Source organism: Aethalodelphis obliquidens, unplaced genomic scaffold (assembly GCF_003676395.1).
Source record: "Aethalodelphis obliquidens isolate GAN/ISIS:26980383/991018 unplaced genomic scaffold, ASM367639v1 scaffold25, whole genome shotgun sequence".
NCBI classification, from domain to species: Eukaryota; Metazoa; Chordata; class Mammalia; order Artiodactyla; family Delphinidae; genus Aethalodelphis; species Aethalodelphis obliquidens.
The window spans coordinates 17633420-17649207 of NW_020837969.1; the positions used below are offsets into that span (position 1 = coordinate 17633420).

The following is a 15788-nucleotide window of genomic DNA, read 5'->3' on the forward strand; positions in this document are numbered from 1 at the left end:
CTCTGTCAGTTCTCTGGCTAACCCCTAAGATAAAGGAACAGAGTCTTAAGTGACTGCACACGACAAGGAATACAGTCTTTTCTGTTTGTTTAGTGACTTATCCAAGCTATTTTGCAAATGGACAACTGTAGGGGAGAATGTGATTTCCAGAGTTACCATATAATATTCAAAATGGCTAGTTTTTAGCAAAAAATTACAGTGCATACAAAGAATCAGGAAAATATGGCCCATTCACAAGAAGGAAAAAAAAGAATCAACAGAAGCCATCCCTAAAGAAGCCAAAACATTGGACCAAAGAAAAAACGATTTTAAATTAATTGTTGTAAATACGCTTAAAGAGCTAAAGGAAACCATGGACAAAGAACTAAAGGAAATCAGGAAAACCATGTATGAACAAAATGAGAATATCAATAAAGAGACAGAAAGTGTAAAAGGAACCAAATAAAAATTCTGGAGCTTAAAAGTACAATAGCTGAAATGAAAAGCTGACTAGAGAAGTTCAACAATAGATGTGGGCAGACAGAAGAAAGAATCTACGAAATTAAAGAGAGGACAATTGAAATTATTCAGTCTGAGGCACAGAAAGAAACAAGAATGAAGAAAAGTGAACAGGGCTTCCCTGGTGGCGCAGTGGTTGAGAGTCCGCCTGCCGATGCAGGGGACACAGGTTTGTGCCCTGGTCTGGGAAGATCCCACATGCCGCGGAGCGGCTGGGCCCGTGAGCCATGGCCGCTGAGCCTGCGTGTCCAGAGCCTGTGCTCCGCAATGGGAGAGGCCACAACAGTGAGAGGCCCATGTACCGCAGGAAAAAAATAAAAAAGAAAAGTGAACAGAGCCTAAGGGTCCTGGGGACACCATCAAGTTCATACATACGTTATGGGACTTCCAGAAGGAAAAGAGAGAAAGGAGTCGAAAGAATATTTAAAGAAATAATGGTTTAAAACACCAAATTTGAGGGAAGACGGGAGTCTACACATCTGAGAAGCTCAATGAAATCCAAGTAGGATAAACTAAAAAACGCCCACACCAAGACACATATTCAAAGTGTCAAAAGCCAGAGCCAGAGATACTTGAAAGCAGCAGAGGAGAAGCAGCTCTTCACATAGAAGGGATCCCCAATAAGATTAGCAGCTGATTTCTCATCAGAACTCACAGAGGCAAGAAGTGAGTGGGATACTTCAAGTGCTGAAAGAAAAAAACCTGTCAACCAAGAATTCTGTATGTGGCAAAAGTATCCTTCAAAAATGAAGAAATTAAGACATTCTCAGATAAACAAAAGCTAAGGGAATTCATTACTAGCAGACCCGTCCTACAAGAAAAGCTAAAGGAAGTCCCTCAGGCTGAAAAGACAAGAAACTAGATAGCAACTCAAAGCTATATAAAGAAATAAAGAGTTCTGGTTAAGGTAAAGGTAAAGGTGATTACATAGATAACACTTCATACTCACTAGGATGGCTATAATTTATATATATAGCAATTCCACTCTAGGTATATACCCAAAAGAACTGAAAACTGGTATTTAAACAAAAAAATACATGTACACACATATTCATAGCAGCATTATTCACAATACCCAAAGGGTGGGAAAAGCTCACATGGCTATGGGCAGATGACTGGATAAACAAATAGTGGTATATACCTACAATGGAACATTATTCAGCCATAACAAGGAATGAAGTACTGATAGATGCTACAATGTGGATGAACCTCAAAAACATTATGAAAGAAGCCAAACATGGTAAGTCACATATTGCCTGATTCTTTTTATATGAAATAGCCAGAATGGTTAAATCCACTGAGAGAAAAAGCAGACTGATGGTTACCAGAGGCTGGGGGAAAACACTTAATAGGTACAGGGTTTACTTCTGGTGTAATGAAAATGTTTTGGAAATAGACAGAGATAGTGGTTGTACAACATGTGTATATACTAAATGACACTGAATTGTTCAGCTTAAAATGGTTAATTTTATGTTACATGATTTTTACCTCGGTAAAATTTGAAAAAATCAGAAGACTAGAATGAGGAAAAGATTTAAATTGAAAAAGCCAAAAAAATCATCAAGACAAATTATCATCCAAACTAAAACGACCATTTAGAAAACATGCGCTTAAGAGGACCTCAGGAATATAAACTATGTTTATTCTCAACACAAAATTCATACTCATATCATAAATTAAGTGTGCTATTTAGATCAGTAACTGATCTAAATAGCAAATACATAATAACTTTTACAAATATATAAACAACTCTGAAAGATTGAGGGAAGTGTACCATTGTGAAAAAAGCAGAAAATTCAAACTCTGAAATTTACTGGCTGAATGACCTAATAAGGTAAGTCTCTTAAATCTTTCTGAACATCAGTGTCCCCAAAGCTTAATAACGGTAATTTTATTACTTTCTTGTTAATATTTACATTACGTGGTTATGATAAGCCCTCTTCCCTTCCCTTCTACAGTCTCTATCTACATTCTCTCCTAGATAAGTTCACCTGGTCCCATGGTATTTAACATTTTTTAAGTTAGTTATATGGCAATATATTCACCTGTTCAAAATTCAAAAGGCACAAAAGAATATACAACACAAAATCTCCCTTTCTCCCACCCTTGTCACCTAGCCATGTAGTTCCTTTCCTTGGAGGAACCAATGTTTTTAGTTCTGTGGGTCCTTCTAGAATTAGCATAGGCTATCTTTTTAAACAAATGGTAGTATACTATACACAATGTTCTAAGTTGTGTTCTTTTTCATTTACTGCATCTTGGAGATCATTCTATATTAGTACATAAAGATCTTTCTTAGCCTTTTTCCAGCTGCACCTTTTCCCATTTTATAGTTACATCATAATTTATTTAACCAGTAACTTACTGCAAGAGGTAGTTTCTGGTATTTAACCAGTATGTTACTGAAAGAGGCAGGTAGTTTCCAATCTTTTGCTACAATGCTATAATAAATAACTTTGTATATATCTACCATTTCATATAAGTGAATATATATGTAGATAAAATTCACAAAAACAGAAAAGCTTTAAGTTCCACATCTTTAAATATTATCTATCAATTCATTTGACAGGGGCTCTAGGTGCTGCGGATATACAAGTGAATAAAAAAGATAAAAACACTAGCCTTCCTGGAGTTTATGTTCTAGTTAGGGGAGACAGACAACAAATAATAAAAATAAGTAAATATCAATACTATTATTTATCCAGATAAACAATGAAAAATAAAAAGTAAATTATATGGTATGTTAGAAGACAATAACACTATGGAAATAAAAACAGATTAAGGGAAGAAGGAATAGGGAATGCCAAGGGAAAGGGTTATAATTTATCTACTAGATTATTACTTACATAGCATGTTACATATTATTTATATAATAGGTGAGTCTTTATATATTAGATTGGAAGGGTAGGCCTCATTGAGAAATAACATAGTGAGCGATATACACAGCATATCTAAGAGAAGAGCATTCTGGGCAGAGAAAAGAACCCACACAAAACCCCTGAGACAGCAGACTGCCTGGTATTTGAGAAACAGTAAAGTAGCCAGTGTGGCTGGAGCAGAGCGAGGACAGGGGAGAATGGCAGGAAGTGAGGTCCGAGGTAATGAGGGAGCAGCCTGTGTAGGCCTTGGAGGCCACTGTAAGGAGAAAAATGGGGAGTTACTATGATAAGATCTGAATCATGGTATAAAGCGCTTCCTTAAATGCTGAATGGGGAGCGGATGGCAGGGAGGCAAAGCTGGAGGCAGAGAGGTGACTTAGGAGGCAACTGACCTGGGTGGTAGCAATGCAGGTGGCAAGGAGTGATCAAATGCTGACAGAAGCAGTGCCAGGAGGATCTGTGGTGGCTTGTACGTAGAATGAGAGGGAGAGGTCCAAAAATTTTGGGCTAGAATGACTAGGAAGAATGGAGTTTCCATTAATTCAAGCAGGGAAGATGGCGCATGGAGCAAGATTTGGGGGGGATGCTCAGGAGTTTAGTTTTGCAACATTAAGCCTGAGATGTCTACTGGATACTACTGGAGATGCTGAGTAGGCAGTATGAAGTAAAAGACTGAAATTCGGGGGAGACGTTTAAACTGGAGACACCATTTGGAAGTCTATACACCAAAAGTAGTCCTCATTGCACCCCTGAATGCTAGTCACACATCCAACTGCCTGCAGACTTTCTTCAAGTGGATACCTCATAGGAATCTAAAATTTAACTTGTCCAAAATAAAACCATTGATTCTTTCCTAATCCCAAGCTTGTAGTCTTGCTTAGCTCAATAAATGGCACTGTTTCACCATGTGGTTCAGGCCAAAACCTAGGAGTTCTTCATGATTCTTGTTCCATCATATTGCAGTCTAATCCAGCAACATGTTCTATCAGCTCTACTTTTCAAATGATCCAATATCTGACCACTTTTCCCTAGTTTCACTCTGGTCCAAACCATGCTCATCTCTTACCTATACTCCTATTATAACAACATTCTAACTTGCCTTCTTCTTTCAAACCTGGGCCAACTGAAGTCTATTCTGTATACACCAGTCACAATGATCTTTTGAGACATGAATCAGGTCATATCTGGCTCATGAGTTAGATCAGATTTGAGTGTCATAGTAGACAGCAAATACTCACTGAATGAATACTTGTTGAATGAACAAACATGACACCTATGTTCTAAAACAAGATTGGCAAACTTTTTCTATAAAGGGTCAGAGAATAAATATTTTAATTTTTTCAGGTTATATGGTGCATGTTGCAACTACTCAACTCTACTGTTATAGCTCAAAAGGAGCCAGAGACAATCCATTAAAGAATGAGCGTGGCTATGTTCCAATAAAACTTTATTTACAAAAATAGGAAGTAGGTAGTTTACTTACCACTGCTTTAAAGTTTAAATACTATAGTAGCTTACCATCACTCATAGAATCACTGTTAGAATAAAATCTAAACTTCTTATTTTGGCCTACACGATCCTCTGAGACCTGACCCCTAATCTATCTCTCCTCGATCTCCTACTATTTTCCCTTCACCGACTTTACCGTTTTGGCAATTTCTCAGATAAAGGAAGCTTTTTCTGTCCCCAGGCCCTTAGTATTTGCTGTTTCCTCTGCCTGGAAAGTTCTTCATCCAGATCTTGGCACAGGTCATTCCTCACAGCCTTTTCTCAAAAGCTACCTTGATTGTCTATCTTCTTTTCTAGTCCTCTTCATAATATTTATCATTATCTGAAAAGATATCATTTACTATTTTTCCTTTACTTGTTTATTGTATCTCTCCACGAAGAAGTGTTTCCATGAGAGAAGGATTTTGCTTATCTTGTCACTTTATCCACGGTGGCTACAATAAGGCCTAGTAAACAGCAGATGTTTAATATCTGCTAGATAAATGAATGGAAATGAAAGTATTTTAGAAATGTAAAGTGCTATTCAAGTACTACTACTTGTTATTCTTTTGAGAGAAGAGGATGGCAGGTGAAAAGATGGTAAATACAGAAGTAGGGTGTGTTAGGAATATCACTGGCTTAGCGTCTTGGGTTTGAGTCCTTGGGCAACTATCTTAAGTACCTGAGAGCCTTAGCTTCCTCTTTTCTAAAATAAATTTATCAGTATCTGGAAGGTTGTTCTAATGATTGATGAGATAATGCAAAAAAAAAAAAATCAGTGAGAATCAATGCTGGTTCACTTGCTGTATTTTCCTTTTCTTACTGTAATGATTTGTTACATTTAAGATACCTCTATCAATTAGAAGTTTTGAGAAGCTGAATTTAACTTAAAAGAAAATTTTTTATTTTTTGGCTGTGCCACACGGCTTGCATGATCTTAGTTCCCTGACCAGGGATCAAACTCGGGCCATGGCAGTGAAAGCACATAGTCCTAACCACTGGCCTGGCAGGGAATTCCCCTCCCCCAAACTTTTTATTTTGAAATAATTTTAAATGTAAAAAATCGGTGCAAAAACAGTACAAAGAGTTCCCTAAACACTTCACCCTGGAATTGATTTTTTTGAATTTCAGATTTTTATAAGTTTCCAGTGGATAAAAGAAAAAAAAGCATATTCTTCAAGGCCCTAAATAATACACTCGTAGCTTGACAAAATAGTACAATTTCTGATATTTATTTTTAGGGAAGTGTCTATGAATTGGAAAAAATTTACTTCAACATGTAAAACAGATAAAAGACCCCTAAGTGATTACATAAACTAACAGTCAAATGCATCAAGTCCTTTTTTCCTCATTCCGTAGGGGACCTGCAGAATTGTTAGCACCGTCACAGTGTATCCACTTTAAACAAAGTCAAACTGTTTGCAAGTTTTTCCTGGATAGATTAACTTGATCCTTCTACAAACACAAATAGAAGGCAATATATCCAAAACATCCCATGCTTGAAGGGGTACTTGTAACACCAGTTCTATTTGGTTGCAGTGATGCACTCAAATACCACTAGATAATGCAACTGCTCAGAATTGCTGACAAAACATTTGCTACTAAACAAATAGACAATCAGTTGTCCCAGGTTCTTAACCATTCATGCCATCCAAACTCTTTGAAAAACCTCACTTCAACTACCGATAAGATCACTCACTCGTCAACAGCCGTCTTCTAATGACCCTTTATTAAGGGTATTATAGAAATGAATAAAGTGTGACTGAAATGATGTCAATATAAACTGTTTTATATGAGGTGATGTTTACATAGTAGTCAAAGCTTATAGCTCAGCAGAATTCTCTTGAAAAGTGATATCCATAATGTGAATAAAACAACTGCTAATAACCTTAAAGGTTTTCAGCATGTCTAAGAAAAATATGGATATCTACCCAGAATTATATTATTTTTTTAATTTTTTAAAAAATTTATTATTTATTTATTTTTGGCTGTGTTGGGTCTTTGTTGCTGTGCACGGGCTTTCTCTAGTTGTGGTGAGTGGGGGCTACTCTTCGTTGCAGTGCACGGGGGCTTCTCACTGCGGTGGTTTCTCTTGTTGTGGAGCGCGGGCTCTAGGCACGCAGGCTTCAGTAGTTGTGGCTCATGGGCTCTAGAGCACAGGCTCAGTAGTTGTGGCGCATGGGCTCAGTTGCTACGCAGTATGTGGAATCCTCCCAGACCAGGGCTTGAACCCGTGTCCCCTGCATTGGCAGGTGGATTCTTAACCACTGTGCCACCAGGGAAGTCCCAACCCAGAATTTTAAATTAATCCATTTTAAAGTTTAGCCAGAGCGCTTAAGACACAGAGGAAAGAAGGATGGAATATATCCAAAGAATCTATTAATCCACAGAGGAGCAAAAGAACTAACAGAAGGACAATATATTTTACAGACCTATATAATTACAAGATAATAACATATGTAACAAAATAAAAATAGGGATTAGATACCTTTTCTTCAGGTATACTATAACGCACATTTTCCAAAAATACTGATGTATTTTCCACATTTGTGTATCGTAAAAGAATATGAGCAAAATCTTCTTCACTGATAGTATTCATCCCATTAGAGTAGGAAAGGAATTCTATTTCTAGAACTTCTGTTTGGAGGTTATCCATGAATCTATGACAAAAATACATAAACAATGAATAAGATAAACGAAGAGTGATGGTAACAGATGGTACTTAGCCTCTCAGGACTTTGGCTTCTTCATCTGTAAAATGGGCATAACAAGAATATCTTGCAGGGTAGCGATGAGACTTAAAGGAGTTAATGTGCCCTGCCTCGTGTTTACTGCAGCAAACACTATATACATGCCTATTTATTATTATTACTGCAGCTTATCGAGACTGAGGAATTGGTAATATTCTTTCTTCTGAATATATAGGAAATAATCAATCCAGATATCTGGATATTTTTCATCATTCAGTGACTTCCTGTTACATTTATCAATAGAACTACTGGTACACAAGCACTGACGGGAGTGGATATTTGTTCTAGAGTATCTTTAGTTAAGATGAAAGCAGCAAAGAGGTGAGTGTCACTGCACTAAATGATTCCTAAAGACCTTCCTGACTTTAGCATGTTAACATTTTTCAATACAAATATAAAAATTAAGCTCACCTATAAAAATCTTCAAAGTTGAGCTCAGCTTTTCCTTTCTTTCCAAAAAAGTGTACAAGAAGTGTAGTATCTGTTACTAAGTTTGTAATGTCATCAGCACGCTTTAAAAAAAATCAGTTTAAAGGTTAGCTGCAATAAAACCAAACAGAATACAGATACCCAATATCCCCCAAAGAACACACATACATTAACATTAGAATGAAAAGCAGAAGGATGTATTAATACATGCCATTACAGTTAAAAAGAAGTTCAAAATTCAAAAATAGAAATACTGATGAAATTGATGTTTATCTTCAAAAAACTTAAAGTTATGATTATATTAAGAAGTCTTCAGCCTCAAATTGTGCATATAGGGTATCTATAGTTTAAATGATCTAAAATAGTTAAAAGCCTTTAGTAATCATCAAATAGTTTATTTTTATTTAAGTAATTTACTTTGGATTTTCCTAATCAACCTGAAAAATTCATTCATTTAGGATGTCCAAAAGAGGTAAATTCCTCAGATTATTGAACAGATAGGGCTGACAAAAGAATGGCCTCAAGCTTCGTAAAATAGTTTCCTTGAACCATGATTCTTCCCTATTGTATTCTTATCCATGATACTTTAAATAGAAGACACTGTATTTTGAAATAGAAACTACAGTAATATTACCTTGGAATTTATATCATCTACAATTTTTTCCAAAGAAAAGTCTTACATTACTTTTTGAATGGATAAGAAATTAATTCCAGAGGATTTTCCCTTCCCCATTCAACCTGATAAACAAGTTCCAACAAATGTATTCTTAAAATAGCTTAATTATAGTCCTTATAAAGTTTAATGGCCTGAGAAAATCTTCCCTTTTTAATGTAGCTTTATAGGTTTCCTTTTTCTTCCCTCCTTCCCATCCCATTCCCTTTCCTTCCTTCTTTCTGTTTCCTTCCTTCTTCACTTGGCCATTAACTCATACCTATCTTATAAACTCAGTTACAAAAATAATAAAATTCAAGTGATTATAACCTCTCCCCATGTATTATCCTGGGAAATATAAGAAAAAGTAAGAGGTTAAATAATAAGTATCATTTTCTATATTTAAAAAATAGCTGCAAATGTCCATCTAAAGGTACATATTTGAAACTATTACTTCCTGACCAGAATCATGATACCACTCCATAGAAAACATAAGAAATAGAAAATATATACTTCTCTTCAAAGCATCAGTCGTCTTCCATGTTCCCTGATATAGTCTCATCTTATCCATCTTCCAAACACTAAATTTGGCAATCTTTTGATCCCTGATAGCCCCCTTCCCAATCTTTCATGAAGATAGCCATTTTTATCCTTTATAACATTTGTTGGGTCTTTATTTCCCTTCTCCCTAGACCAAATATTCTTCTTCTCTTGTAACGACTAGAATGGAGTTATAGAAAACTACATCTTCTGATAGGCTTTTTCCCCTCCAACATGCCCTCTTTTAATCCACGAAACTATTTTTCTAAAGTGATCTTTCTGCTACATGGATTACTCATGTCTCTCTTAAAGACTCTTTAAAACATGTAGGGTATCTTCTACTTTAAATTATCTAAAATTGTTGAGATTCTTTAGTAATCACCTATGTAGTCTATATTTGTAATTTAGTTTGGATTTTTCTAAATAATCTCTAGAATGTAACCTCCTAATAATTGGTTTGGATGATCTCTACTACTTATTTGAGTTTGCTGACAAGTTCCAAGTATTCTCAGGAGCTGGAATAACCAAGAAGTTCCCTATAATATAACCAACTCCTTTGATCTGATAGTGGTTTGATCTGATCACTTGGGGAAAAAAGACACAGCCAGGAAGCCAGGTGTCACATATATATCTTCTTGAGCAAGCTTATTATGAGTGTTGAGGAATATTAGTGGTGCCAGTCTTTCAAGGCCCCCTATGTGACAAATTAGTGTAATTTTTGACTAGTGCTCAAAAGGCACTACTATTATACTTCCACCAGTAGCTTTAAGTTGAGAAGGTAGACTGATGTAACGGAAGGAGGACAGGATTTAAAATCAGAAGACCTGAGTTCACTGACCTTTTTTGATCGTCAGCTTCCTTATCTGTAAAATGGGAAAAACCCTATCTACAATAACCATTTTCAGAATAAGGTTAGGATATGAATGTAAATGAAATATATACATGTTCTTATTGGTAGTCATAAGATGCTTTGGACAAAAGCATTAAGACCTTTGTGGGGGGGTGAAGGTAGCTTGTTAATTATAGACATTCTTTTGTGATCATGTATAATCAAATCTAATCAGTTTATTATCCAAGGAACAGCTTAATTTAGTAGGGGGAGGAAATATTTGAGAAGGTATGCCTAAACGGACCATAATAGTGGGGGCTCGAGCCAATCAGAGGTCAGCATGAAGAAGTGGGGTATCCATCTGGAAGCTAGAGTGATGGAATGTGGAAGAGGGGCAAAGTGACCAAGAAGAGGAGCAGGGATAAGGTTTTAGAACAAGTTGCTACTTCACAAATAAGCAGTAGCGTGGTGAGCAAATAGGATGATGAACTCAAGAGTGAGATTTCTGGTTTGAATTCTGACTTTTTTCCTCGTTAGTTAGGTGACCTTGGGGAAGTTAATCTCACCGAGGATGTAATTATCCTCAGGAACAACAACAGTACTTACCCTAAAGGGTTGTTGTGAGGATTAGAAAACTCACGTTAGTCAGCACTATAACTGGCATATTGTAAATGTTCAATAAGTGTTAGCTATTACTATTTATTTCTGACAAATCAGTATATTCCAAGAAGTTGTAAAAGGACTAGACAAGACAGAAAATAATGTTGGAGCTTAATGCAAAAAATATTTTTACATGGTATACTCTTACTTCTTTTGTGTTATTGGAACTATACATATATGTTATATAGATCTAAAAAAATGCCTTAAAATGAGAGGATACAGGAACACCAAAAGTTAGAGAGCCCTGATAACATAATTATGGAATGTCTTCCTCTAGTGTTGTCATGTTCCTTACCTCGAGACATAATACACTGAAATGAGGTGGCTTTGCTTTACACAGGTTTTAAATAATGACCTCATTCGGCCAGTTTTCCTCATGCCCATTGAGCAGAGCAAATCTTCATTTACAGTCTTTCATCATCAAAATCTTATTAGACTTAGGTTGCTCTTATCCAGATAATCCAGACCCACAGAGGCATAAACAACAGTTTGACATTAGAGAGAAAAATTAGAAAATGGAAATGGTGAAAACCTTTTCCCCCCATTCAGTGAAACAGAGTACTGTTGGGAGTCATTGAAAACTATACCAGTGTCCTTGGTATCCTAACAGTGTTATATAACTTAAATCACAGGAGAGTTGAGACAAAAATAGAGACTTTATCCCTTTGATTCTTGTGCTCATTGTTAAAATAAAATGAATTCAGGTGTTTTCATTAACAAAGCGAGAAAAAGCCACAAAAGAACCCCATAAGTGGACATTATCTAACTTTGTTTTGATTAAAAATTATTTTAAATGATTTCACCAAAAATGGAATAAACAAATTTTAAAACTTGCATAAAATAAAAATATATCAAGCTATTTAAGAGTTTTAAGAAATTCTTTTAATATATTTTTATTGATTACTATATGATAATAATCTTATCAAGCTCTACTCATGGGCTGGAGGAAATCGTCAAACTCTTGATTTGTTAGGAAGGTTTTAAATAACCTACTGAAACTTATTAAGGGTTAGTAAAGTTTATAGCAGATAAGAAAAAAATTTAAATTGCATCTGTCAAGCTCAAAACAGTTTTTGTAGTTCTGGTACTCAGACTGTATTCAATAGCTGCATGATAGACATAATGTACTATGAATTTATTATCTATTATTTTGGTTAGAAAGTGGTATCAGCTGTGGTATTCAAATTTTCATTATAACATGGTTTTACTATCACTGAAAAAAATTTATGGTTAGAAATAGCTTTGGAATAAGAATATGAGAGGCTAATCTCAAATTTACCTACATTATGTAAAGAGAACTGCTTTATCTCAATATTTACATTTTAAATATAAGAGAAACAAAGAAATACAAATAGATTTCTAAGCTTTCTTTCTGAACTAATTCAAATCCTGAAGTACTGACAGTATAAACAATTCAATGTTTCACTGGCATCAGTAGTAACCTATAAGGAATTATAATGAGTTGTAATTTAACTACAGCCAATTCTCAATTATCTTCTCTAATGTGGGAGGGCAGTAACAGAGATGATCCCCCAATAATTATTTTACTTGGAAACACAATATAAGTTTTGTTTTCTTTTCTTCTTTTTCTTTGCACTTCTCTCCATCAAATTTATTTTCACAATGTTTGAGTCAATTCACTAACTGATTTAGCAGCTTATGATTATAGTGTGGATTGATTACAGTTAATGGTGTGCTAGTGAACTGGCTCTCTAGGAAAATAAAAAAGCCTGATTTGTAGTGTTTGCCAATGTCTACAGTAGTAACATGCCTATCATGGTCAATCTGAAGGTACCAATGGAATGTCATGGAATGCTGAGCTGGGAAGAGATGTGCACAACTAGCTCTGGGAAGCTGTAAAAGCCAGCTCCAGCACACATCAGATGCAGCAATAAACATCTTCAAAAGATCTTACGCAAATCTTATAAAAGATCTTTGAGTATGTGTAAGAGCTGACTGGTCTTCTGATATTACCAAGATTTAAATTAAATTTGACATATAATAAGCAGGTTGTGCCTAACTGTGAGAATTTCTAGCAGAGTTAAATGGATTGAAGATCAGTTGGAGGCTGAGAGGTGGACAGCCTATGGTGGGAAGAGACAGCAGGACACGACTGCTAATTTGAAGCTGGGCACAGCAGGCTTGTAGGGACTCTAAGGACTAGTGTCCCCCATTGCTCTTACTTTTAGGCACTGACTACTATATGCCTACATAAATGATTACAGAATTAAGCACTTCTAAAATATGTGTAAATGGACTATCTACTAGCACTTTATGACTAAAAATAGCTAAAATTTGAAAGGTAATTTTTAAAGATTAATAATTGCTGGTCATAATTACATCATATTTACATATCACAGACAGACTATATGTAGGGCAGAATGCTTTATTTATTTGTTTTAGGACTTTAAAATTGTGCACAAGTGACAAAATTAACATTTACAAGTGTTTGCCCTGCTCTAGAGGTGTCCACTGAGTAACACTGTCTATGTGGGTAACAGAATTCATTCCAGTTTACTTCTCTAGATATTTTTAAGTATAACTTTTAAAAGTCAAACTTTAGAAAAAGAAAGGAGAAGCCAACTTTCAAGAGAAAAAGATAATGAAAAAATACATCTCTTGGTATTTACTGAAAAGTCCTTTGTGGTAAGCCAGACAGCCATCTCTAATAAAGTTCTTAAAAATTCTTAATAGGGAACATAGAAAAGTATTTAATCTACAAGACATAGCCCATCTTTTAAAGTGACAAATCCCTATTAACAGTGCCATAATGAGAGTGGGGTGGTGGGAACAGTCCACCTGAGTGCAGCAAAAAGGTATGTGTCTCTATGGAATCCGAAAACAATAGTGCATGATATAATGGTCAGTCTACTTTTAATTTTCCACACACTGGCAATCCTAACCAATGTCAAGGTAAAATGTCCTCCCTTCCCTGACTGACAGCTGTTAGCACACCTCCCCCATGCCCACCCTTGGTAAGCCACTCGCTATTAATGTTAGGAAATTTGATTTTAAATCTACCATAACTCTAAAGCATTATCTATCTTTTACCAAGTTAGAAGTTACAGCACTTCATGTAACATTGCAAATTATAAGGTTAAAAGATTCAGTGAAACTATAAAATAGTATTTTCAAATTTCCTGAAAGTGACCTTTAAGTGAAAAAGAACAGTATTTCCTTTTAATTAAGTTGGAAAGTCGTGTTTTCTACAAGAAGCGAGTGGATTTACCATGGGCTATTACAGGTGACCTTGCCGCCCCTGCCAGCACAGTTGACATATTCAAATATACCAATTTATATATAGGAATTACTGCTTTACTGGAGAAAAAGAGAAAATATAAAATATATTTTTGGTTTCATCGCTATGACTCGAAAATGAAATGAGGACTAGATTAACAAAATGGCAAATAGTACAAGGACCTGGTTGAGGTTTAATTATACCTCTGCGAGGTCTGAAAAGAGTGCTTGGCTTGTATTACGTCTCAGTGTATCCCAATAGCTTCTGGAGACAAGTTCCTCAGCATCTGTTTTAAGTACCTGTAGAAGTTTTAAGAAGCACAACTGAAATCTAAAGAATAGTCAGAAACAATGATAATTTATACAGTTTAAATCTCTTCTAGCCAACCTTGAAAAGAAAACACATTAGCTTACCTTTTTTGTTTTCTGCTGCACACAGCAGTATCATATTACATCACTGGTAAACCCAGGGCATTTTCAAAGGTGTAATGGTATATAACCACTATTTCTAAGTACAATGTGGCTTTGTCAATAAGAATCACATTCTTCACCCCTGCCCCATGCCCTTCTAATGAAACATATATAACTTCTAATAAAGTGTGAAATAAAAATTTTATTCACACCTTGTGTGAAGTAAATTCATTTGGAGAAGATTTTGGTAATTTTATAGCAACCTATAAAAATTCAGCTTAATTTAAAAATGAATCATTGTTGGTTAGCATATATTATGTTAGTGCAGCAAAGAATCAAAATGACCATATCCATACTTTAGAGAAAGTAAATTTAAATTAATCAAAAACTTGTCACAAAAAAAATATGCACGTTTAAGGCAAACTACTCAAAGCTGATCAGGGATTTGGTGTCTATTGTAAATAGATCAGGTACTTTCTGATCTATTCCAAGGACAGAGCACTAGCTTCTATCTCGGTACAGGCTAGTCTAAAGCAGGCGATATCAGAATTAAGAAGTGTAGTCTAATCTTTACGTGAAATGTAGAAGTACAAGCTTAACTTGGGTCTCTATAAACAAAAATAATTAAATGTGGTTTCTCTCAGGATTTACCAGGGAAGGTTTCACAGATTCTCAGGCTTGGTCTTCTTTGGGTTATTGTGAGAAGAAAATGCTGCATGATGAATTTAGGAGGGAGTGGCTGATGATGAGAGAACTCTTATTTTTGTGTGTGTGTTAGTTTTCAAAAGTCCAGTGCCACTAACAAAATTATAAGCATCTGGGAATTATTTCAAAGATCTGTGTTTTAATTCATTATTATGAACTAGAAAACACTGCCTACTGCCCATATTTTAATAAACTTAATAAAATGTTAATAATAAAGTATTATTAAGCAGGAATCACTTATATAACATAGATGGATTTATTACCATAAGTGTAAATGTAGCAATGTGGCAGAGAATCTACTCGTCACCCCCTTTAGCAAGTAAATAAGCTGTAACCAAGTCAAATTAACTGAGTGTAGCACTAACACAGTTCATTTTCTTTTACACAGATATAGCAGAACCTCAATAAATGGTAACTAGATTAAATACTCTGCAAAGTTATCTAAATATTTTGAATGTGGATATATTTTTAAACTGTAACGTAGAAAGGCAGTATATAGTCAAGAAAAGGACTGCTAAACCAACCTAACTAGAAAATAAGGCTCACTACACTATTATTAGGAGGGTAACAGGAGTGACTTGCTTGGTGAAGCCAGGCCTCTCCCCTACTTCCAAACCCTGGTCACCCTCATCCCTACCCCACCCACACAGACTGTGATGACATTATTCATACTTACAACATATGAAGGGATAAAATTGGTTTGACAAACT

At 35.4% G+C, this 15788-nt stretch overlaps 1 protein-coding gene across 1 annotated transcript in view; it reads right to left on the bottom strand.

Moving 5' to 3' along the window:
* The window catches only part of MICU3 (mitochondrial calcium uptake 3), an 87694-nt gene that overhangs the window by 10290 nt on the left and 61616 nt on the right, over positions 1-15788 (bottom strand). Inside the window, exons 9-11 of the mRNA XM_027122713.1 lie at positions 14167-14262; positions 8027-8127; positions 7354-7525 (exon numbers count right to left, since the gene is read on the bottom strand). Of these exons, the coding sequence (XP_026978514.1) occupies positions 7354-7525; positions 8027-8127; positions 14167-14262 (369 nt within the window). The remainder of the gene's footprint in view (positions 1-7353; positions 7526-8026; positions 8128-14166; positions 14263-15788) is intronic.